This window comes from Schistocerca cancellata, chromosome 1 (assembly GCF_023864275.1).
Source record: "Schistocerca cancellata isolate TAMUIC-IGC-003103 chromosome 1, iqSchCanc2.1, whole genome shotgun sequence".
Lineage (NCBI taxonomy): Eukaryota > Metazoa > Arthropoda > Insecta > Orthoptera > Acrididae > Schistocerca > Schistocerca cancellata.
In genome coordinates, this window is record NC_064626.1 from 1,078,967,990 (window position 1) to 1,078,994,856 (window position 26,867).

Genomic DNA, 26,867 nt, shown 5'->3' on the forward strand with positions numbered 1-26,867 from the left:
ACACCGGAAACAAGCTGACGGCGGCTCGATTATACTGTCAGGAACATTCAAATGGGCGTCGATGGGTCCAGTGGAGCTCGTACAATGCGCCATGATGGCCAAGGTGTATCGTACACTGGTCATAGACCACGTACACCCCTTCGTTGCGATCATGTTTCCCGACGACAATGGGATTTTTCACAAAATAATGCGCCATATTACAAGGCCAGGAGCATGGTGAAGTGGGGTGAGGAACACAGTGGCGAGTTCCTTTTGATGTGCTGGCTTCCCCAGCTTGCCAGCTCTGAACCCGATCGAACACATCTGGGATGTGACTGAATGTCGCATCAGAACTCATTTCCTCCCCCTCCCCTGAATTTACGGGAAGTAGGTGACTTGTGTGTGCAGATGTGGTGCCAGTTCCCTCCAGCGACCAACCAGGGCCTCACTGTTTCCATGCCACGACGCGTCGCTGCTGTTATCCGTGCCAAAGGAAGACACGTCGGTTATTAGGCAGGTGGTCATAATGTTCTGGATGGTCAGGGTATATTGTCTTCTAGGAACGTATGCTCAGGTGATTTTAACAGGAAAACAACTCTGGTGATGCACAACGCCTCTGTTGTAATGCCTGCATTGCTGTGATGCATTTGCGCTTGATAGACGAACCTGTGACGGAAGGTGCTGATCTTCTCTGTTTTCTCTATCGACGCTTTTTGGTACGGGTCTTAGACAGACGAGCGATACTCAAGTATCTGTCAAAAATGTGTGTATGAATTCCTAAGGGACCAAACTGATGAGATCATCGGTCCCTAGACTTACACACTATTTAAACTAACTTATGCTAAGAACAACACACACACCTATGCCCGAGAGAGAACTCGAACCTCCGGCAGCAGAGGCCGGACAGTCAGTGACATGGCGCCTCTAACCGCGTGGCCACTCCGCGAGGCAATTATCTGTCGAACAAGGCTTTCGGAAGTTACCTTCTTCGTGGATTGACTCTTAAGAATTCTTCCAATATATGTCAGTCGTATTTGCCTTTCGTCGTTAATTTTATGGGTTCGTTCCACTTTAAATTGCTCTGTAGGCACTCTACCAGCTATTTAATGGAGGTGACTGCCTCCATTGCTTGTTCGGAGATGGTGTATCATACAATAACTGATCTTTCTGCTTATTTGCGTATAGATTGGCTAGTAAGATAGTTTTTTAAAGTAAAGAAGGAAAACTAAGAGGGAAATAGAAAGAACGGACGAGATAATAGCAGAAGAACCACAGGTCATTTTGACCAGATGGCAATAATATACAGAGTGGTCAGAAAGAGTCTGAAAAGTTTATAATGGTGTTGCAGGGTAGATTGTGCTGAGAAATAATTATTAAGAAAAAAATTCGATACGTTGCGTCGTTTCCTTGTTATTAGCACTGAAATTAACCAGTCTGGTTAATGTCTGACTACCCTGTATAGAACGTCTGTATAAGATGGATCAAATACCAAGTGAAATCAAAGCTGGAAAGAAAGAAAATGTGCCAGAAAATTGAAAAGAGTACAGCATCTTGGAATGAGAAGTAGGAAAGGCACTGAAGGAGATGAAGAATCGGAAGGCATGTGGAATCGGTAACTTACCAGAAGAAGTGTTGAAGGCTTGGGGAAACAGGGAAGGAAGGGAATAGTCTGCTTCCGTAATGAGACACATGACAGACAGGCCTGAAAACTTTCTTTCATCGTATATGATACCAACTGAGGAGGAAAGAAATACAAAAATGTGAAGAGCACAGGACTACCAGACTAATTTCTCATGCCGATAAAGTATTTCTCCCCTTTGTTGTCCTACTTATAGCTGGAAGAGATTATTGCGAAAGGCTTAAATGGAAAAAAAGGAGTATGTATGGGGGGAAAATAGTGGAAAGTATAACATTTACTGAAGACATGTTATTAGCGGTAGGAAGTGAACGAACTGTAAATAAAATGCTAAAAGATCTAAATTAACGTTGTGTGGTATACAGGATGAGAATCAGTACAGCGAAAACAAAAAAATATGATGGAGGAAGGAAACGCAAATACTAAGATGGGACAAGTCATTGTTAGCCAAGTAAGCATGATCACTTAATACTTCAGATGTCATAAGGAGGTGAAAACATGCATTGCCGTAGCGAAGAGGTGATTATTAAGTGGAAAACCAGATAAAGACCTGAGGAAAACGGTTGGGAACTTTTTTGTCTGGAATGTGGCAGTTTACACGGACGAAACATGGACTCTGAGACGAGAGAATGAAAAAAAAAAAGAAACAGAAGCATTTGAGATGTGATTGGAGAATGAAGAGGGTGAGCTGGATGGACTGATTGGGTAACGAAAGAATGTTGGAAAGGGTTTGTGAGAGGAAAAGACTGCTTCAGGTTATAAGAGAAATGAAGAAGAACTGGATGGGACATTCGTTAAGTCAGCAGTGCTTGCTAATAGAGGCACTGGCAGGACTAGTTTGTGAAACGAGACTGAGAGGAAGGAGGAGATACAAGATGACAGACGACGTAAAGGAAAGCGGAAATTACATGGACCTTAAGGGGATGGCAGAAGACATTAGAGCATGGAGAGTTACCACGTGAAAACTTGGCTTTGGGTGGAACACTAATGATGATGGTGGTGTGCAATATGTTGTTATATGTGTTTATCTGGACGGTCAGTTACCAGTCTCTGCACCAAGCATCAATCCTCTGCATGTCTTCCTGCATTGTGCTACAATTTTCTAGCGCTGCGATTTTTCTGTGTGCGATAGCATATTCATAGAACATCCGACGTTATCCACTAGGTCGTTTATACGTATCGACAGACCTTTGTGTGTATGGATACGAATAATATATTTAAATATGAAACTACGCATGGGATGTTCAGCGTGTTAAAATTAAATGGAGCCATGTGGTTGCAGGACTTTTGCATAGATAAAGAGGCTTGCATGAGATAGACTAGCGTGAAGAGCATCAAACCAATCTTCGACTGATGCTCACAACGACATTTGTTCCATTGAAGCTAAAATTAAGGAACATGTAGCTGACTTTTTGCTCTGGATCGAGAAATTGCAGGCAGCCTCTTAATCGACATGCACCCGCTGATAAACTGTACATAAAAATAATCCTTTGGTCGTTAACAGAACAGAACCACACGCTATTTCTCAGAGACAGCCACGTCGCCCCGCTGTGGTACGAATTAGCTATTCGTTTGGATAAGAGGGGCCCAGAATCCAGCAGGGCCGCATGTAGGCCGTTCGTGTGGTCGGAGTGGAACGAGGGGCCACCTTGGCGAGTTACGCAAAGCGGGCGGGCGGCGCGCGCTGCCACCTGTGTAGCCATAAATTCCCCACAGGCGGCCAACCAGCGAACCAACGCGCCGCGCTGCCCTTGGCCACACGTCCTCGTGTTTTTCCAAACAAATTTATGGACAGACATCTGCGGCGTTGGAGTCGCTGCTGCAGATCATATCGCCTTACTCTATCGTTTCGCTCTGTCCATTCCGAAAATTTACGTCTCGTTTTCCACTTATGAACACCTCAATGTATACGTTCAACAGAATGGGGAAAGTGAGAGCTTTTTGGAAGCAGTCCATTTAAATGCTGAACAGAGCTTTTCGTTTAACCCTAAAATTACCGACTTTTTTTCAGTGGAACGCGAGACAATTGACTGATACCGACTCCACGTACTGGCTACCAGGGACCATTGTGCACCGACCGGCCGCCGTGTCACCCTCTGCCAGTGGCGTCACTCGGATGCGGTTTGGGAGGACGTGGAGCCAGCGCACCGCACTCTCGACTCGCGCGACGTTGTCAGTTTCGCGGACCTTTGATATGCTATTTCTCGTCGAAGTAGTTCCTCAGCTGGCATCACGAGGCTGAGTACAACACGTTCCAGTCCTTTCACCAAGAACTACCATCTTTGATGCCGAATTGTTTGCGATCTTGCGGGCATTGGAGCAGATGAGATGTGTTCCCAGTCTTAAGTTTCTCATCTGTTCTGACTCCCTGAGTGCCCTTCAGACCATGCAACACTTGTACCCAGCGGATACGGTCGTCCAGAACATCTACGATGCCCTACTCCACCTGCAACGGCAGGGGAAGGAGGTTTCTTTCTGCTGGGTGCCGGGGCACGTGGGTATTAGGGGAAACGAACTGGCGGATGTGGGCTGCCAAAGATGCATGTTCCCTCCCTCACGTTGTTGAATGTGCCGTCCCCCTCCATGCTGTTACCTCCCTTTTGCGTTTTCGTGTCATGTGTCAATGGGAAGAGGAGTGGCTGGCAGTCGGTGAAAATAAGCTGCGTCTGGACAAGGCCACCACGCGGCCATGGCGTACGTCCTACCAGTCATGCAGGCGGGATGAGGTTCTCCTCACTCGCCTCCGCATCGGGCACAGTCCCTTAACGCACGGTTTTTTACTCCGGCGGGAGGACCCCCCAATCTGCAGTGCTTGTGGCGTCCAGATTACGGTGCGCCACATTTTACTTGACTGTCCTTTATTGTGTGACCAGAGGGCGGTGGTTTCCTTGCCACCGGATTTGCCCTCTATTTTGCAAGACGACGCAAGGTCTTACGGTTTTGTGTCCTGTCCAATTTGTTGCCTCGGATTTTAGGGAGAGGATTTTAATGTGCTGCTGGGTGACTGGCTCACCCAGGCTTCAGGTAAGAGGTCCGCCAGTCACGATTACCTACTTGTTTCACTTCGATTTCTGTTCTCTTTTCCTTGTGTTTCCTTTCCTCTTTTAGTGCGTTTCTTCTCCTCTTGTTTTGCCTCTGTATGTGAGGATTTGGAACTGCGTCAGGTCTGTGTCTTTTAGCCGTTCTCCTTGTTCGGTGTCCGTCTTCGTCCCTTCACTGCATGTGTTCCTGTTTCTATGCGTTTGGGCGCTGATGACCACGCTGTTTAGCGCCCGAAAACCTCAGACCACACACACACACACACAAATCACTGACAGTACCGTGAATAGAAGCTGGCTCCTTCACAAATCAGTCAGACGCGCTGCCTACTTAGCTACGTTGATAATGATGATGATGTTTTGGTTTGTGGGGCGCTCAACTGCGCGGTTATCAGCGCCCGTACAAATTCCCAACCTTTGCTCAGTCCAATCTCGCCACTTTCAGGAATGATGATGAAATGATGAGGACACCACAAACACCCAGTGATCTCGAGGCAGGTGAAAATCCCTGACCCCGCCGGGAATCGAGAACGCGACCGCGAGACCACGAGCTGCGGACACTTAACTACGGGGCGGACCACTTATACTAGTGATTCCATGGCGATGTTATAATCTTTCAGAGATGAAGGAGGAGGGTAAATGTATCAGTTTGAGGTAAAGGACCCTGCTTCGTAACGACCGAACCGAAAGTGGGATACATTTACCGATAGTGTTGTTGAGAGACTGCAGGGTAGGCAATCCTGACGAATACTTACGTGTCAAGGTCGGATTGAACTAATCCAGTGGAGATGGCGTACTGTGTTCTGACATAAGCAATCCTGGTGTACAATGCCTGTACTGCAGTAGCGGCTTGTGTTTACAAGTTGAATTACCAAAGCTGATCAGATCCAACCAAATGGAGTTGTACCCAGTGACAGGACTTCTAGATGTGACTTTCGTGTGTAGGCAAGCAAATGGAAGGGGATGGGAACGGAAAGGTTGTACAGGACCAGATATCCGCATGGAAGATATCACACCATGTTTCCAAAACTGTTCCAACAATTTAGAGAAATGGGGTAATTGGTACCACATTGCAACGGCCCAGGAGGGCGATGAATTACACGGACTTCCGACATGAAAGATGCAGTGCTTGATCGAGTGGATGAGGTGCCTGCAATCAGGATTCAGCAGTTGCACGTTTAATAAATGTTTCGCCGAGTAGGGGTGAGTGTTACAGGAAATGCAGCTGCCCATGGAAAGTACATGCCTTGACTCTTGCTGGCGTTGGACCTTGTGTAATGTTCAGCCAATGCTTCTCGCAGCGCCTGACAATCGATCCGCACTTTCTTGTGTACGTGGTTTTCAGTGATGAAGAACTGCGAATATGGACAACCATCAACTGTATAATGGAGTAGTGACAATGAAAATTTGTGCAGGATCGGTATAATATTTCTGATATTAAAAAAAAAACATAAAACAGCATTATAAAACTTTTTTTATCACTTTCGCTGGTGGTAAAAGTCCTGAAATGATAGAATGGTGCATAGAACAGTTTTACTTGTTGATAACGAAATTATATTCCACCAACCAGCATCAGATTCCCATCAGACAGACGAGAACGTTGACCGATGGCATTGTTTAGAGCCCAGTGACCGATCTCAAAATTAAGCAGTCTGCAGAATTACATTGCCCGGATACTGTTTGGAAAGAACGGTATAAGAGATCTCATGGACACCGAAATAAAAGTTTAATAAAGTAAATGCCGATTGAACACTAGTAGCGTTCGGCTGTGGCCACCATACAATTCGTCGGCAACTGACCTTCGCTACAATCTGAAAAAAATCTAAAATGCAATATAATAAAATTGAGATGCGGCATTAATGGTAAAGGAAAGTATGTTCTTAATTCAAACACGGCTAATGTAATTAAATTTGCGTAATTATTTAACCAACAGTTATAGATACAAGAGCGACACTTCTACTATGTGAAACAACCATTGAAAACAAACGAGAGAGAGAGAGAGAGAGAGAGAGAGAGACAGAGAGAGAGAGAGAGAGAGAGAGAGAGAGAGCTCACAGCTCCTCTTTTTGTATAATCCAAAAACAAATTACGGCGACTGCCTTCAACTTGCTTTACAGAGCGTAAAGTTTCAGTACATAAACATTTCTCTGGAACCTTCGTCATCGGAACAAAAAAAAAAAAAAAAAAAATCGTGACCTTTTTCTCCTTGCTTTACAGATTTATTTACCCAGAGAAAATTTATTCTTGATGTGTTTTAGCCTTAATTAAAAATTTGGGACATATTATGTTTATTGTTCAAAAAGCAACATTTCACCGAGACCCAAACCCGGATTTCCCGTATCGCGAGCTGTCGCCTTACCTTTACGCTATCCTAGTACGACTCACGGCTACACCCAAACTCCATGTGCCTTCAACCTGTAGTCATACATCCATTATGTATATTCCTGTACAAGGGAGCCATTTTATTTGAAAGTCGCTCGATTGTGTCAGCGGATAAACGCGATATTTCAGTGTCTGTCCTATTCCGAATTATGATGCATAGTTACTTCGGACATGCATGCGTGTCCGAAGGAACATTGCGTCCTAATTCTGAATAGTTCAGGCACTGCAGTCTCTTAATGTCAAGGAAGGTTTTACACGCACAGTATCGGCGTTTACCTGCGGTTTTCCCACATCTTAAGCATAAATAATAGAGAACGCGCTGTTTATTGACATTTACAAGAGTCGCTCAGCAGACAGACTCACCCAACGGCGCCGTTGTCCAGCACCTGGACGTGCTTGTTGATCACCTCGGTCACGTTCTCGTCCGAGTACAGCTTGATGGGTGAGTTGAACTGTTTGTTCACGAGGCGCGGAACACCAGCAACTCCCGATCGCCCAATTGTCGACATCTCACTGACTCTCGAGACCTGGAGACAAAATTCGTGTTAGCGTCTCGCAATAGAAATGCCGTCAGTAGCAAAGGATCAACTCCGTAAGCTAAAAAGTGAAGCGGTCCCGCAAAGAAAATACCAGTCGAGCTGAGGAACTAATCTGAGCTCCACTACCATGAAGACGAGGACTAAGACTGTGGAAGGCTGTTGCGAAGACCCTGTAACACCAAAAATGCAGGATGCATGGCACCTGCTACCTATATATAAATTTTTTTTCTGAATTGCATGTAAATATTTGTAATTTAAATGCTTTCTTTTAATAAGTGAGGACATTGCTTTACTGTATGTGTACTTTCAGGTAGAAGTCTGTTGACGTTTCATTGTATTCATCTGTGTTTTACTGTGAAACTTATAAGCTCTGGGAAAAAGCCAAAGGAATTGTTATTTGCATCGACTAGCAACGATAACAGCAGTGCTGGTGCGTTGTAAAATCTTTGGGTAGGGAGTTGCTGCACAGAGCGCGAGGATAGAGAGGGAGACGGGTTCCAGCGCTTGTAGTGTGCTGAAGTGTAGTGTTAACGCTCTCGCAGTAGAGAGTACCATTTTCGGCGGCATCATGTACGCGCGCCGGCCACATGTCTCGAGCAGGAGTACCGACCGTGGACGGGTACAAGAGGCTGTATTAATTACGATTGCCCGTTCCTGTAATTAGCCGTGGCACCACAATGTGCTACCGTCTTCAACTGCAGCAGTTCCAGCAACACAGTTTCGTCGTCGGCTCCGAGTTTCGTCGTATGCACAGCACTGAAGTAAGACTGTTCATTGGTAGAAAGTGTTAACGGCTAATCCAGCAGCATAACTGAATGTGATTTGATTGATAAGATTTATTTAAATAATAATCAGTTAAACTCAGGGCGACTGTGTCCTCATTGCCCCCAGACATTGCTACTAAGCAGGATCCTTGTTCCTTTTTTTACTAATATGCTGAGTGTCATAAGAAACAAATTGAATAGTTACAGAATAGTTACAGAATTTTAGTCTCCGTCTACTTTCAATTAACGGTTGTACAACATAGGCAAAGTAAAGCAATTTCATTTTTCAAGTTTGAGAATCAATCACTGAAAAAAAATCTAAATCTAAAGAAATGCACAAATTAAGAGTGTGGAAGTGTTCTTTATTTTACATATAGCTTGGAGCACATGGCTGTTTGGTTTGGTACGTATTCTAGTATTTAATTCTGTTCAAGTCAGTAAAAAAGGCTCAATTGTTCAGACAATAATATGAAATCCAATTTGTAAAATAAATAACGGCAAAATAAAAAGTGCTTGCTTTTTTTCTAAATTTCTTTGATGACGTTATGCTTAAGGTCACTGATAGTCATTGTTCACGTAACGAAGTTCAGTACTAACATACAGTTTAATTGCGTATTTCCAAATCATTACTCGTTTGCCTTTTTAAAAATTTAATGCCAAACATAACGTAAGAGTGACTTTTCAGTTTGCTTTATCATTACATACTCACTTAAAATTAGTGTAAAAAAACAAAAAACAAAAACACCATGGCAGCCTTTAGTTGCCACGTCAGTTTTTAATAGTACATGTTTTTTCTTTCCCATCATTTTGTACAGGATTTTGGACGTAAACTGCCCTAGTGGGTTGGCGACCGTTAATTACTTCCTTTTCGTTCATTAGTATAACTTTTGGATTCATGATCAGTGGTATCCCTTTGTGTCCAGTGTTGTTCGTGCGTGATTGCACAAAATAACTTTCATTTTCCAAATTATAACCCTGTTCGGCTTAATTACTTTTATTTTTAGTAGACTTTCCATCAAAGGGTCGGTTGTACACTTTCCTCCTACTTATCCGTATCACTTCTTCGGGAAAGACAGCCTTATACAATTAGAAAAAAACCGTTAGGCATACACGCGATCTACGGTCATATTTTATATCGCAAGCAGGATAGGCCGATTTGTAAGAGGGAGGGTACAATCCCTAATGACATTTATAATGGCACTATCAAAAATGCACTAAACTAAGGGGCACAAGCACTAAAGACCGTCTGTAGAGCTCTTTTAATTCGTTTTTCATTACTCAGTTTCGCAGCCTGAAACTTTAGCAACGCTTGTACAGAGTGGTTCATATGGTTATTATGAGATTTAACTTACGTTTGCACCAGTGTAACTTACAGATAACTGTTCTACACACGTTGCCTCACTGAAAAATCAGAAACAAGTTTATTTATTAAAAAGTACTTCACGCAAATGGCCTCCATCACTGACTACGAATGGCTGAAGATGTTCACTCTTCATTAAGTTCAAAATGGTTCAAATGGCTCTGAGCACTATGCTACTCAACTTCTGAGGTCATCAGTCGCCTAGAACTTAGAACTAATTAAACCTAACTAACCTAAGGACATCACACACATCAATGCACGAGGCAGGATTCGAACCTGCGACGTAGAGGTCGCTCGGCTCCAGACTGTAGCGCCTAGAACCGCATGGCCACTCCGGCCGGCTCTTCATTAAGTCCTTCGTCATAATTTGAGGTATGGCTCTACCTCTTCCTGGATTGCAGCTTTCAACATATCGGTATTGTGGAGCCTCCATGAAAAATCTTTGATCTTCAGGTGACCCCATAGAATACAGTCAGGAACTGAAAGACCAGGTTATCTCAGTGGCCATGGGATATCTCCGAATCCCGAGAGTAATCGATGAGGAAAGTTTGGCAGTCGAATTACAGGCCGTATGGGCTGTAGCATCGTCTTGCTGAAACTATGCCGCTTGTAAACAGCAGTGTCCGTAAAGGTGTGGAATGAAAAAATTGTTAATCATGACCGCATACCGCACGGAATTGTCTTAAAGAAATACGGCCCCACATATCGATTGACCAGCAGTACACCTCACGACGACCTTTGGGTTCCCTGGCGCTTTACATAAACAACTGCGGGTTTGTGTTCCGGGTAATATTAAACGTTTTGTTTATTGACAAACCCATTCACAAGATTTGTCGGGGGTACTTCATCCTGGTCAATTATGACCAAAAATGTGCGGGAATTCCAGCTTATGAGGATGAAACTCTTTAAAAACTGTTTCACAGTCTTCTGCAAAGACGTGCGAGGAATTTTGTAGTAACTTTTATTTAACTGTCTTGCACGCACAACTTTCTGAGTAGAGTAACTGGTTTCGGCAATGCAACAGCCACCTTCAGATTCGACAATAGAAGTAAAAAAAAGCACGCTACCAGCTACTGCATCAAAAGATTAAAAACAAATTACAAATGTTACAATAAAAACACAATACACCTCTCATTCTGCCGCACGGCAGTTAGTCATAACATACAAAAATAACACGACTCGAAAATGCGAAGTATGCTTCGACCAATGCTTTTTCCTACAGAAAGAGTCGTTACTCGGTGCTTTGTGAGTGAGTATTTTTATACAAATTGGGTCAATATGTCCATTTGCACTGCAACTGGCTATAGCCCAAGTTATGTTTGGCGAGATATCTGGTACGACTGGTCATATTCATTTTAACGGAATTTTCCTTTTGCTCTCGCACTGTAAATTGTTGCGCTTTAAAAAGTTACTATTTATACGCCGGCCGTTGTGGCCGAGCGATTCTAGGCGCTTCAGTGCGGAAATGCGCTGCTGCTACGGTCGTAGGTTTGAATCCTGCCTCGGGCATGGGTGTGCGTGATGTCCTTAGGTTAGTTAGGTTTAAGTAGTTCTAAGTCTAGGGGGCTGATAATCTCAGATGTTAAGTTCCGTAGTGCTCGGAGCCATCTGAACCATTTGAACTATTTATACTTTCTAGATAATTTCCTACAAAATCTTGCAGTCAGATCGCAATGATAAAACTGATTCATAGGTCACTAATTTCGTACGTCTTCAGCTGAAGCTACATACGTACTCCGCAAGCCACGGTGATGCGTGTGGCGGAGGGCACTCTGAATCACTACTAGTCACTTCCTTTCCTCTTCCACTCACAAACAGAGCTAGGGAAAAACGACTATCTATACGCCTCCCTCTGAGCACTAATTTCTCTTACCTTCTCTTCTTGGTCCTTATACGAAATGTAAGTTGGTGGCCGTAGAATCGTTCTGTAGTCAGGTTCAAGTGCTAGTTCTCTAAATTTTCTTAACAGTGTTCCGCGAAAAGTACGTCGTCTTCCCTCCAAGGGTTCCCAATATTTGTGTGTTGTTCCAACCTACCAGTGACAAAGTCCAGCCTACCGCCTCAGAATTGCTTCGATGTCTTCCTTTTCTGACCTAGTGGGGATCCCAAAAACCCGAGCAGCACTCAAGAATGGATCGCAAGTACGCGGGCTCCTTTACGAATGAATCACAATTTCCTAAAATTCTCCCTATGAAACAAAGTCGAACAATAGCATTCCCTACTAGCGTCCTTACGTATTCATTCCATTTCGTACTCCTTTGCGACGTCAGACCTAGATATTTAATGGACTGTTTCAAGCAATGCACTGCTAATGCTGTAGTCGAAAATGACGGAATTGTTTTTTCCACTCATTTGCATTAAGTTACGTTTTTCTACATTTAGAGCAAGCTGCCATTCATCACACCAACTAGAAATTTTGTATAAATCATCTTGTTTGCTCCTACAGTCACTCAACGAGGACGCCTTCCCGTATGCCACAGCATCATCAGCAAACAGAGGACTCATTTTTCAAATCAAGAGATATTCGGATTTACTTTCACAGATAGTCCGTACCCTAAAACCTAGTAGCAATTTCACACACTTGTGGAGTGTGGGCTGATTTGAAATTTTCTGGTACATTAAAGCTGCAAAGCTGAATGCCGTATCAGTACTCGAACCTGAGAGTTTTGCCCTTTGTGTGCAAGTGCTGTACCGACAGAACTATCCAAACACGACTCACAACCTGTGCCCCCAGCTTTAAATCTATATTCGATGTTAACAAATTTCTGTTCTTGGAAATGCTTTCCTTGCCATAGCCAGTCTATATTTTACATCCTCTCTACTTCGACGATCATCAGTTATTTTGCTCCCCAAATAGCAAAACTCATCTACTACTTTAAATGTCTCATTTCCTAATCTATTTTCCTCAGCATCTCCTGATTTAATTCGACCTCATTCCATTGTCCTCGTTTTGCTTTTGTTAACGTTCATCTTATATCCTCCTTTCAAGACACTGTCCATTCCGTTCAACTGATCTTCTAGGTCCTTTGCTGTCTCTGACAGAACTATAATGTCGTCGGCAAACCTCAAAGTTTTTATTTCTTCTCCATGGATTTTAATTCCACTCCAAATTTTTCTTTTGTTTCCTTTACTGCTTGCTCAATATACAGATTGAATAACATTGCGGATTGTCTACAACCCTGTCTCACTCTCTTCCCAGTCACTGCTTCTCTTTCTGTCCTTCGACTCTTATAACTGCCATTTGGTTTCTGTACAAACTGTAAATAGCCTTTCGCTCCCTGTATCTCACTCCTGCCACCTGCAGAATTTGAAAGAGAGTATTCCAGTCAACATTATCAAAAGCTGTCTCTAAGTCTACAAATGTTAGAAAGGTAGGTTTGCCTTTCCTTAATCTATCTTCTAAGATAGGTCGTACGGCCAGTATTACCTCGCGACTTCCAACATTTCTACAGAATCCTAATCGATCTTCCCCGAGGTCGGCTTCTACCAGTTTTTCAATTCGTCTGTAAAGAATTCGTGTTTGTATTTTGCAACCGAGACTTATTAAACTGATATTTCGGTGATTTTCACGCCAGTCAACACCTGCTTTCTTTGGGATTGGAATTATTATTTTCTTCTTAAAGTCTGATGGTATTTCGCCTACCTCATACATCTAGCTCACCAGTGGAAGGGTTTTGTCATGGCCGACTCACCCAAGGCTATCAGTAGTTCTAATAGAATGTTGTCTACTCCCGGGGCTTGTTTTCGATTTAGGTCTTTCAGTGCTCTGTCAAATTCTTCTTGCAGTATCATATCTCCCATTTCTTCTTCATCTATGTCCTTTTCAATATCCATAATATTGGCCTCAAGTACCTCGCCTTGTGTAGACCCTCTAAATACTCTTTCTTGAAACAATTATTTGATTCACGGATCCAGTTATATAGGTGCTTCCGTGTATAGCGATTTTGCGACTATGGCGTGTGAGGCCTGAAGATGGCATCAATGTAATGCCGAAACTGGTAGCATATAAGAAGTTCATAAAATAAATTTCTAAAATACATACGGCTTTTGGTAAATTATTGTATCAGGAAATACATGCCAGCCGTTGTCCCACAGTCCATAATGGATCAGCAAAGAACTCTAAATACTCCTCCTATCTTTCAGCTTTCTCTTCTTTGCTCAGGATTGGTTTTCCATCTGAGCTCTTGGTATTCATACAGGTGGTTCTCTTTTCTCCAAAGGTCTCTCTAATTTTCCTGTAGGCAGTATCTATCTTACCCCCAGCGATATATGCTTCTACATCCTTACATTTGTCCTGTAGCCATCCCTGCTTAGCCATTTTGCACTTCCTGTCAATCTCATCTTTGAGACGTTTGTATTCCTTTTCGCTTGCTTCATCTACTGCATTTTTATATACTCTCCTTTCATCTATTAAATTCAATATCTCTTGCGTTACCCAAGGATTTCTAATAGCCCTCGTCCTTTTACCTACTTGTCAGAAGTGTATATTGACTAAATAAGACTTTTATTACAATCGCAGACGATTGTGTATATCCTACATTACACAATAGTGACGACAGATTGGTCGACGAAGGATTTATGACACATATAGAGGCAGCAAAACTTTGTTTCGTCCAGAAATCCAGCCGGGAATAACCTCTGCCGGACTAATGCTGGTGGAACGCCAGCATGATCGTGCTGGCACGTAAGCGATATACGATTCTAGCCCAAAAGAAACTTATTGATTACTTCAGTGAATGAAACTCACCGTTTTATATTCAATATCCCGTTTGAACATGTGAAAAAACATACAATTTGTGTCTCTACGCGATATAAAAGTACCGTATCGTGTGTTTTTGTGGTATTTAAGCAGTTACATCCTATTGTTTTTTGAATTTCCGCCTTATTTTCGATTATATTGGGGCTCTATAATGCATCGCTTCAGAGCTAAGGATACATCTTCGACACTGTGAAACAAATCACTTCTACTGGAAGCTCTTTGCTCTCCATCTTATGGAAGGAGGTAGTACAGACCCAAACGAGAAACAATTGTCTGTTAAACATGGGCCCGTAATACATACTTTGAGGGCTACAAGCACTCGCTCAGTAGAAGCGATGTGTTTCACAGTGGCGAAGATGGACAAGTGCTCATAGCTCTTAAGGTATGCACTGCACAGTCCATGTTTACTGAACATTTTTTTCTTATTTGGCCCATGCTACTACCTTTCAAAATATCGAAATCAAATAGCTTACAGTAGAAGAGATTTGTTTCACAGTATCAAAGATGAAGAACTGTTCATAGTTCTTAAAGTATGCGTTTTAGAGCCTATGTTTACTAGAATTTTTTGCTTCGAGTGATTGTTCCTGTCATATCCCTGAATACTGACCATTTCTGCTCGGACAACCTCTACAACGAATGGACGGAATTTGATCTCCGTGCAGTCATGGAGGTGAGGCATCGGGGCGACTTCAATATAAATGTACGGATAGGAATTGTCGGTGACAGTGTCAAAGGACCATACACTTTGTTAAAGAGATTAACAGGTGCTGTGTTTCGTTTCTGCGCGCTACTGGAGAACGTTAACCTTGCATAAAGACAACGGCTGTGGCTCAAAATGGCTCTGAGCACTATGGGACTTAACAGCTATGGTCATCAGTCCCCTAGAACGTAGAACTACTTAAACCTAACTAACCTAAGGACAGCACACAACACCCAGCCACCCAGCCATCACGAGGCAGAGAAAATCCCTGACACCGCCGGGAATCGAACCCGGGAACCCGGGCGTGGGAAGCGAGAACGCTACCGCACGACCACGAGATGCGGGACAACGGCTGTGGTTTATGAGCCATGGGATACCACCCAGTTTTCTACAGATCCCGAGATTTCACCTCACCGAAAAGTTTAACGGGGTTTGGATTGATCTAGGAGGTTCGGTAGCTTGGTCTCCCCGCCTATCGAACTTGAATCCGTTGGATTTCTAGCTATGAGGACATTTTATGGCATTGGTATATGCCCAACCCATCGACAATATGCAAATATTACAGTAGCATGTGACAAATGCATGTGACACAATCTGAATGAAGCCAGGATTATTTGAAAAAGTGCATGATTCAATGCGAAGAAGGGCTGGAGGATGTGTCAGGATCCGTGTAAACGTATGCAGCTCTGCCTACTGTGTTTACTTCTACATAACAGACCAAGGGAATGAGAGAACAGATTGATCCATAACCCAGAAGGTGTTGGTTTCAGGGCATATCTTTACAGGAATTCTCACTCTTGTTTTGACCAATACTCTAAGATCTTCTGAATAATTGCGCGCAGCAGAAATACTCGTTCTCAACAAAGTGAAATCCTCTCTACCATCATATATCACTACCGTGTTTTCTAAACCTTTTTTCTGTATCAGGAACCCGTCTTTTGAATAATCTTTCTCAAAAAATCAGAGGAACTTAATTCTTTCCAGACTTCAAAAGACAGTTAATGGTCCGCCTTATATCAAAATAGCCATCCTTCCCATATACACTGTGCAACAAAATTGAGGGATCACTTTTTCGAAACACCGTAACTGTCTCCCATCGCGAAGCATAAGTTAGAAATTTGGCTCAAAGGTGCTTCTGTAATGGCGTAAAAGCATGGCGCCCCTCAACGTCACCATCGGGCTCGCATAATAGTCTTACGCGACAAACTTAATCTTGCAAAGTCCTCTATCGATGTGGATACATTTCTTTAGTGGCCATCACAATCTCTTCTTTCGCAAAGTATCTTTCAGTACACGGCCTTACTTTCTGGGCTATATGGAGAGCTGTTCTGTAGCGCAGACGGATAGACACGGTACTTCGATAGTCCTCCACATCAGTGCATTTCTTTTATTCCGGTACTACTGCGACACTTTTCTCTCCTTGATAGTTCTCATATTCATTTGCGTGCTGCACAGAATAATGACGTTGTAAATTACATTCCTTGATACTTCTATCTCTTTGTTGTATACTAAACACTTTACAAGTTCACCGCATCGCACCAATGCACTGTCCAGTAGAATTAATGTGACTATCTGTCAGAAAGTTATAGAAGTGTGAGGAAAAAGTCTTGCTGGTACATGCCATCGTGCTAAGGAAAATGAACTGCTTTTAGGGGAGAACATGATCCCCAAGGGCAGATACGTACTTGTGTTGATCCATTTTGCCTTCCATAATGACGAGATCACCCAGGTAATGCCACGAAAACATAGCCCAGATTATAAGGCTCATCGGAGACGCTGCAGAAGCGTATTCATTGCTCCTGCAGTGTGTGGCCTAGAATTGGCATGAAGAAGGAACTGCTCACACAGTTGTGTTATGTGGGCTGCATGACACATGCGAAATCTCTAACCAGGCCCTCATACTTGGTGGGAGATGCTATTCCCTACGCATCTTTACGTGCTCACTGTTCACTCAAAACTGAAAAGAGTGACGCGACACGATCGACGGGCATACTAGAAACACTGCCCAACACATCTGGTCAAAGCTTTACCGGATTTTCCCAGTGGTTTCCATTTTGCGACCGATCGGAACTTACTTTCTAGACAACCCTCGTATTAAACTTTTTGTTTATTCAAAATTGTTCAAATGGCTCTGAGCACTATGGGACTCAAATTCTGAGGTCATTAGTCCCCTAGAACTTAGAACTAGTTAAACCTAACTAACCTAAGGACATCACACACATCCATGCCCGAGGCAGCATTCGAACCTGGGACCGTAGCGGTGGCGCGGTTCCAGACTGAAGCGCCTCTAACCGCTCGGTCAGAACGGCCTGCGTGGATCAATGACGATGATCACAATAATCTGACTGGGCGGTATAGAATACTACTTTTTTAAAGACAGAAAAACTTGCTGCTCCGGTTTACTTGTGGTCGCCATACTATCGCTCAAAAATGGTTCAAATGGCTCTGAGCACTATGGGACTCAACTGCTGTGGTCATAAGTCCCCTAGAACTTAGAACTACTTAAACCTAACTAACCTAAGGACATCACACACATCCATGCCCGAGGCAGGATTCGAACCTGCGACGCCGTACTATTGCCACCCAGAACACACTGGACTCGCATTTGAGAGGACGACGGTTCAAACCCGCGTCCGGCCGTCCTGCTTTAGGTTTTCCGTGCTTTCCCTAAATCGTTTCAGTCAAGTGCCGGGACGGTTCCTTTGAAAGGTCAGGGCCGACTTTCTTCCCCATCCTTCCCTATTCCGTCGGGCCGATGACCTCGCTGTTTGTTACCCTCTCCCAAATCAACCAACCAACCGTCGAGAGCGCTACAGCTGACTGAAACCTTGTGTTCCGTTTCTCTAGGCGACATTGTAGTGCACAGCTCATGTCTGATGTCACACGGATTAACGGGCTGGCTGTTCGCTCCGACACGTCATAACGCCCGAAGCTGTCCTCTGATTCAGACTTTAGTTCAAGTACCTCAGGGGAAGCATGGTCATCCTACAGAAGGTAGAAAGTCGCGCGAGCCACCCGACCGCAGTAGTGTTAATTAAGACCAGAGCGATCACTTCCCCACTCTCTGTTGTTGTGTGCACCCGTCAGCACTTTGCCTACGTCTGCCGAGCTCTCCCCTGCCCCCTTCCCCTCCCTGCCTCCCCCCCCCCTTTTCCTCCTTCCCCGCCCCGCCTCACCAAAGCCAGTTCCGCTGGCAGTGAACCTGACAGTATTTTTGAAGAACGCGTCGCTATAAAACTGAGACCTATTTATTTTCGTGTGGACGACGGCGCTCGCCAAGCGGAAAGCTACACCAGTTTTAGAAGCGGCCGCCGTCGCTGACAGGCTATCGGGTTGTTTGGGAAAGCTGTGCGACTGGAATTTACGCCTCCACTAACCAGGGAAGCACCCTGAGAGTAGCGTCCGTCAACAGCGGCAGTTAGGAAGCTCCGGGCTCCTTCTGGCGCATCGGGATGGGAAGGGGCGAGGACCAAGGGGCGGAGGCCGCTTAACGCCAGCGTTCCGTGCAACTCCGCATTCACAGTCCGCCGAGTAATGGAATTTATTTATTTATCCTGTCAAGATTATGGCCATCTGGGCCGCTCTTACATCTGACCAGGCTTTCTACATATTTTACCTCAAACGCGGTATCTCTTACATCTGATATGAAACACACCTTCACTAATATTTATGACGTATATTGTGGGAACAGTAACAGAAAAAAAATCCAGTTTACGTTCGTTCATGAAAATTAGAACACGAATTGCTGGCACATAGACTGAAACAACGAGCGTTGGCAGCAACTGGCGTGAGAGAAAGAGCCATGCGATAAAACACAAATAATGGAAACAGAGGAAAATTTATTGGCAACATGTGACTGATTGAGAAATCAAATGAGAAAGAAGTGTAACTACGAGAAATGTGATCATGTGTGTTTTTGAGAGAGGGATCTGTTCATGTAAGCCACTTTTTTTTTTTTTGAGAAAAATTGTGAGGTTGATAAAGTCTTAGTACTGAAGCTTACCGTTCGGTACGCCTATCGAAGAACAAAACTGCTGTGCGCCACGCGGCAAAACCATCCTGCAGAGAGGCGCAACATACACTACTGGCCAATAAAACTACTACACCAAGAAGAAATGCAGATGATAAAAGGGTATTAATTGGACAAATATATTATACTGGAACTGACATGTGATATCATTTTCACGCAATTTCGGTGCATAGATCCTAAGAAATCAGTACCCAAAACAACCACCTCAGACCGTAATAACGGCCTTGATACACCTGGGCATTGAGTCAAACAGTGCTTGGATGGCGTGTACAGGTACAGCTGCCCATGCAGGTTCGACACGATACCACAGTTCATCAAGAGTAGTGACTCGCGTACTGTGACGAGCCAGTTGCTCGGCCACCATTGACCAGACGTTTTCAGTTGGTGAGAGATCTGGAGAATGTGCTGGCCAGGGCAGCAGTCGAACATTTTCTGTATCCAGAAAGGCCCGTACAGGACCTGCAACATGCGGTCGTGCATTATCCTGCTAAAATGTAGGGTTTCGCAGGGATCGAATGAAGGGTAGAGCCACGGGTCGTAACACATCTGAAATGTAACGCCCACTGTTAAAAGTGCGAACAAGAGGTGACCGAGACGTGTAACCAATGGCATCCCTTCCCTTAACGCTGGCTGATACGCCAGTATGGCGATGACGAATACACGCTTCCAATGTGCGTTCACCGCGATGTCGCCAAACACGGATGCGACCATCATGATGCTGTAAACAGAGCTTGGATTCATCCGAAAAACTGACGTTTTGCCATTCGTGACCCAGGTTCGTCGTTGAGTACAGCATCGCAGGCGCTCCTGTCCGTGATGCAGCGCCAAGGGTAACCGCAGCCATGGTCTCCGAGCTGATAGTCCTTGCTGCTGCAAACGTCGTCGAACTGTTCGTGCAGATGGTTGTTATCTTGAAAACGTCCCCATCTGTTGACTCAGGGATCGAGACGTGGCTGCACGATCCGTTACAGCCATGTGGATAAGATGCCTGTCATCTCGACTGCTAGTGATACGAGGCCGTTGGGATCCAGCACGACGTTCCGTATTACCCTCCTGAATCCACCGATTCCATATTCTGCTAACAGCCATTGGATCTCGACCAACGCGAGCAGTAATGTCGCGATACGATAAACCGCAATCCCGATAGGCTACAATCCGACCTTTATCAAAGTCGGAAACGTGATGGTACGCATTTCTCCTCCTTACACGAGGCATCACAACAACGTTTCACCAGGGAACGCCGGTCAACTGCTGTTTGTGTATGAGAAATCGGTTGGAAACTTTCCTCGTGTCAGCACGTTGTAGGTGTCGCCACCGGCGCCAACTTGTGTGAATGCTCTGAAAAGCTAATCATTTGCATATCACAGCATCTTCTTCCTGTCGGCTAAATTTCGCGTCTGTAGCACGTCACCTTCGTGGTGTAGCAATTTTAATGGCCAGTAGTGTATAAGACTCAGTCAAAAAGATTGTGAAAGGATGTGGCAACAGAGCATCATCGACGTCCGACTCGATTATTTTTTAAGGGCCCTTCCGGTTCTGATTAGACGCTATATGGGGCACACACATCAAGGTCTGTGTTATGCTTCCACCTTACGCCACGCAAATAGTTCCCACGTGAACAATCATCGCCGAATATGGACATAAGCGGCTCCACTCGAAGTGTATCAACATTCAACAGTCTTTTCGTCAGAATGAACACTGCGCTTCCAGAAAGGACCAGACGTATGAACGGTCGCTACCCAGAAAAATCCAACTGGACAGTCTGCTAGTTATGTAGTCACCAGTCTTCACTGGATGCGGTAGTAGACCAGAGTACAAAGACTGATCAGTGCAAGTGAACATTGCACTAGATTGCTACGCAAACGTAATGCAAAAGTTTTTAAAACATATCATTGTAAACTGTCACTGTCTTGCGTTAAGATTTTGTCACAGGCTGCCAAAGCCTATTTGGTCGTATGAAAAAGCTACGTAGTTACCGTATGTAACAAAGTCAGCTTGCAACAGCAACTATTTTCTGTGGTTGGTGGTTAACTTTCTTTCTCTTTTATGTTCGTCGCCAAGTACATTTGGTAAATGCTGCAGGAATTATTTATGTGAGTGCCCCAGAGGATGTTATTTTTTTCATTATACTAACAGTGGCCATCGTCTCCCAAATTTGGCATTTCCTCAGTTACGAAATTTATTAAAGCGACTCCTAGGTTACAGATTCCAACATTAAGGTTTGCCGGCGATATAACCATTCGAGTCTGTTGTAAGGATGACGTGGGAGGCCCATTGATGGATATGAAAAGCATACCCAGCACACAATATGTCATGAAGAGGATTAAGACTAAGTTGTAGGTGATGAAGAGTGGTAGAAAGGCGAATGAAAAACGTCTTCACCATGAAAACTGGAAACCACACAGTAATTGGAGAAACTGATGCTTTCTCCTGTCTAGTAACTAAGATGACTCCGAATGAACGAAGGAAGGAAGATATCAGCAGTGGAAATGAGGAAGAAGTTCCTGTATTGCTATTTTTTTTTGTCTGATAATGTGATCATACCTCGAAACATGTTGCATATTAAATAATTTAAGAAAGATTGTGCCTGGCAGCAGCCACTGAAAAACATGTTTATAATTTCAGCAAACAGTCACGGTCGAATTACAGCAAGTATAGCTTAAAAGAACATAACAATAGAAAAATAAAACTGGCCCAGGACATATTTCATGCATTTTATGAGAGGTAAGGCAGTTCACATCGTCCGCATCTGGGTGGATGACTGTAGGTTGTGTTGTCTAGCATACCATGCATGAAATACGCTGTGCAACCCAATTAAAGGGTCACTTTCTCGAAATGCTGTAATTGTGTCCCCTTGCGACGCTGAAGTTTGAAATTTGGCTCAAAGGTGCCTTCAGTCTTCCTCTGTAATGGCGCAGAAGGGTGGCGCCCTGTGACGTCAACCTCTTGCTCGGCGGTGCTTCAAACAGCAAAGTGTCGACATGTGCGATAAAAAAGGGAGGGCTCAAAAATTCCGTGACGTGACATGATTAACCCACCCGAGGGTGACGTCACAGGGCGCCAAGCTTTTTTACCGTTACAAGGGAAGGTTGTATGCACCTTTCAGCCACATTTCAAACGTCTACCTCACGATCCCCCCCCCATGAACCATAGACATTGCCGTTGATGGAGAGGCTTGCGTGCCTCAACGACGATACATATAGCAGTACCGTAGGTGCAACCACAACGGAGGGGTATCTGTTGAGAGGCCAGACAAACGTGTGGTTCCTGAAGAGAGGCAGCAGCCTTTTCAGTAGTTGCAGGGGCAACAGCCTGGATGATTGACTGATCTGGCCTTGTAACACTAACCAAAACGGCCTTGCTGTGTTGGTACTGCGAACGGCTGAAAGCAAGGGGAAACTACAGCCGTAATTTTTCCCGATGGCATGCAGCTTTACTGTATGGTTCCGGAGGTAAAATAGTCCCCCATTCGGATCTCTGGGTGGAGACTACTCAGGAGGACGTCGTCAGGAGAAAGAAAACTGGCGTTCTACGGATCGGAGCATGGAATGTCAGATCAGATTCCTTAATCGGGCAGGTAGGTTAGAAAATTTATAAAGGGAAATGGATACGTTTAATTGGTTCAAATGGCTCTGAGCACTGTGGGACTTAACAGACTTAACATCTATGGCCATCAGTCCCCTAGAACTACTTAAACCTAACTAACCTAAGGACATCACACAACACCCAGTCATCACGAGGTAGAGAAAATCCCTGACCCCGCCGGGAATCGAACCCAGGAACCCGGGCGTAGAAAGCGAGAACGCTACCGCACGACCACGAGCAGCGGACTGATACGTTAAAGTTAGATATAGTGGGAATTAGAGAAGTTCGGTGGAAGGAGGAACAAGACTTTTGGTAAGGTAAATACAGGGTTATAAATACAAAATCAAATAGGGGTAATGCAGGAGTAGGTTTAATAATGAATAAAAGATAAGAGTGCGGGTAAGCTACTACAAACAGCATAGTGAACGCCTAATTGTGGCCAAGATAGACATGAAGCCCACGCCTACTACAGTAGTACAACTTAATATGCCAAATAGTTCCGCAGATGATGAAGAAATTGCAGAAATGTATGACGAGATAAAGGAAATTATTCAGACTAAAATTTAATAGTCATGGGTGACTGGACTTCGATAGTAGGAAAAGGAAGAGAAGGAAACGTAGTAGGCGAATATGGATTGGGGCTAAGAAATGAAAGAGGAAGCCGCCTGGTAGAGTTTTGCACAGAGCATAACTTAATCATGGCTAACACTTGGTTCAAGAATCATAAAATAAAGGATGTTTATATGGAAGAAGCCTGAAGATACTGACAGCTTTCAGATAGATTATATAATGGTAAGACAGAGATTTAGGAACAGGTTTTAAATTGTAAGACATTTCCAGGGGCAGATGAGGACTCTGACTACAATCTATTGGTTATGACCTGTAGATTAAAACTGAAGCACCTGCAAAAAGGTGGGAATTTAAGGAGATGGGACCTGGATAAACTGAAAAAACCAGAGGTTGTACAGAGTTTCAGGGAGAGCAAAAGGGAACAATTGACAGGAATGGGGGAAAGAAATGCAGTAGAAGAAGAATGGGTAGCTTTGAGGGACGAAGTAGTGAAGGCAGCAGAGGATCAAGTAGGTAAAAAGACGAGGGCTAGTAGAAATCCATGGGTAACAGAAGAAATATTGAATTTAATTGATGAAAGGAGAAAATATAAAAATGCAGTAAATGAAGCAGGCAAAAAGGAATACAACCGTCTCAAAAATGAGATCGACAGGAAGTGCAAAATGGCTAAGCAGGCATGGCTAGAGGACAAATGTAAAGATGTGGAGGCTTATCTCACTAGGGGTAAGATAGATACTGCCTACATGAAAATTACAGAGACCTTTGGAGAAAAGACGACCACTTGTATGAATATCAAGAGCTGAGATGGAAACCCAGTTCTAAGCAAAGAAGGGAAAGCAGAAAGGTGGAAGGAGTATATAGAGGGTCTATTCAAGGGCGATGTACTTCAGGGCAATATAATGGAAATGGAAGAGGATGTGGATGAAGACGAAATTGGAGATATGATACAGCGTGAAGAGTTTGACAGACCACTGAAAGACCTAAGTCGAAACAAGGCCCCGGGAGTTGACAACATTCCATTAGAACTACTGATAGCCTTGGGGTAGCCAGGCCTAACAAAACTCTACCATCTAGTGAGCAAGATGTATGAGACAGGCGATATACCTTCAGACTTCAAGAAGAATATAATAATTCCAATTCCAAAGAAAGCAGGTGTTGACAGATGTGAAAATTACCGAACTATCAGTTTAATAAGTCACGCATGCAAAACACTAACGCAAATTCTTTACAGACGAATGGAAAAACTGGTAGAAGACAACCTCGTGGTAGATCAGTTTGGATTCCGTATAAATGTTAGAACACGTGAGGCAATACTGACCCTACGGCATATCTAGAGCTAGATTAAGGAAAGGCAGACCTATTGACAATGCTAACTGGAATATTCTCTTTCAAATTCTGAAGGCGGCAGGGGTAAAATACAGGGAGCAAAAGGCTATTTACAATTTGTACAGAAATCAGATGGCAGTTATAAGAGTCGAGGTACATGAAAGGGAAGCAGTGGTTGGGAAGGGATTGAGACAGAGTTGTAGCCTCTCCCCGATGTTATTCAATCTGTATATTGAGCAAGCAGTAAAGGAAACAAAAGAAAAATTCGGAGTAGGTATTCAAATCCATGGAGAAGAAATAAAAACTTTGAGGTTCGCCGATGGCACTGTAATTCTCTCAGAGACAGCAAAGGACTTGGAAGATCAGTCGAACGGAATGGACAGTGTCTTGAAAGGAGGATATAAGATGAACATCAACAAAAGCAAAACGAGGATAATGGAATGTAATCGAGTTAACTCGGGTGATGCTACATTAGGAAATGAGACATTGAAAGTAGTAAAGGAGTTCTGCTATTTGGGGAGCAAATTAACTGATGATGGTCGAAGTAGAGAGGATATAAAAAGTAGACTTGCAATGGCAAGAAAAGCGTTTCTGAAGAAGAGAAATTTGTTAACATCGAGTATAGATTTAAGTGTCAGGAAGCCGTTTCTGAAAGTATTTGTATGGAGTGTAGCCATGTATGGAAGTAAAATATGGACGATAAATAGTTTGGACAAGAAGAGAATAGAAGTTTTCTAAATGTGGTGCTACAGAAGAGTGCTGAAGATTAGATGGGTAGATCACATAACTAATGAGGAGGTATTGAATAGAATTGGGGAGAAGAGGAGTTTGTGGCACAACTTGACTAGAAGAAGAGATCGGTTGGTAGGACATGTTCTGAGGCATCAGGGGATCACCAATTTAGTATTGGAGGGCAGCGTGGAGGGTAAAAATCGTAGAAGGAGACCAAGAGATGAATACACTAAGCAGATTCTGAAGGAGGTAGGGTGCAGTAGGTACTGGGAGATGAAGAAGCTTGCACAGGATAGAGTAGCATGGAGAGCTGCATCAAACCGTCCCAGGACTGAAGACCACAACAACAACCAACACCTCACGATGGCAGACAATGAGGTCGTTTCGAAAAATGATCCTTTAACTGTGTTGCGCATTGTATTTTTGGGGCCAGTATTATTTTGTATAGTCTTTAGTAAGCATATTACTGACATGCAAATAATGATCACAATCCACGCCCTTCTCTACAGCCTTCTAAAGAACATAAAAAGTAGATAACAAGAGACAACAACAATTTTCTAGTAGCACTTCTTCGCTGCAACGAGTGAATTCGCGTATCATTTGTTCAGAACATTCCGGAACGCTTCATGACGTCATTTATGCGATACTACTGTTCGGCTTCGTGGGAAACTGACAAAACCCGTTCCAACTGCAGCTAATGGATTCTCGGAATAACAGTACTGAAAGACGTTAGCGAGATACTTCTGGAGAGATATCTTAAGTTTCCGAACAGAGGCGCCTCGCCTCTCAGCGAGGTGAAGGTAGAAGGGTGTTCTTTATTTACAGTGTTCCGTTGGCGCCGTGAAAACAACAGCTGAACCTAACCTTCACGTTGTAGCAAAACTGAAGCCAGAACAAACTGTGGTGTTATATGGCAGACTTCCACGGACAGCATTCAATGAGCCTTGAGGTGTTATTTCGGTGACCAGCCGGTGTTGAGAAACGCTTTATTGTTGTTTGTTTCATTTCTGACTGCGGAGGATATCTCGGCAACATTTTGAATTCTTCTTCGAAAGCTTTGCAGTAGGTGTGCTTAGAAAGTGAGGACGAAGACTAAAGAAATATGTATAAACATCTAAGTAAAAAAATTACTCCCTGAGCACAATGCTGAACGAATATCATAATTAGAGATGAAATTCGTTGTTAGTTTCAAGATTTGTTTATATTCAACGCTTCCTTCTAGCTGGCCACTCTGAAAGACCGTAACATAACCAAGTGTCTTCGCTGTCACTTTTCTTACAGTTTGAATTTCCTCGACTTTCATTTCTTCTTTGTTGTTATCCTCTGTGACATCCCTCAGAAACCCATTGTTCAGTTTCCAGAAGAAGAGTTTAGAACCTCGTACGCACTCACTCCATTTACTTCAATGAAACCATGTCATTATCTCTTTAGCGTCTCTGTTAATTTCACTGCCCAGTTTAATTTGTG

At 43.7% G+C, this 26,867-nt stretch overlaps 1 protein-coding gene across 1 annotated transcript in view; it reads right to left on the reverse strand.

Annotated features, from left to right (window-relative positions):
* The window catches only part of LOC126091050 (uncharacterized), a 376,404-nt gene that overhangs the window by 274,474 nt on the left and 75,063 nt on the right, over positions 1-26,867 (reverse strand). The window contains exon 2 of the mRNA XM_049907032.1: positions 7,399-7,562. Coding sequence (XP_049762989.1) covers positions 7,399-7,544 — 146 coding nt within the window. The 5' untranslated portion in view covers positions 7,545-7,562. The remainder of the gene's footprint in view (positions 1-7,398; positions 7,563-26,867) is intronic.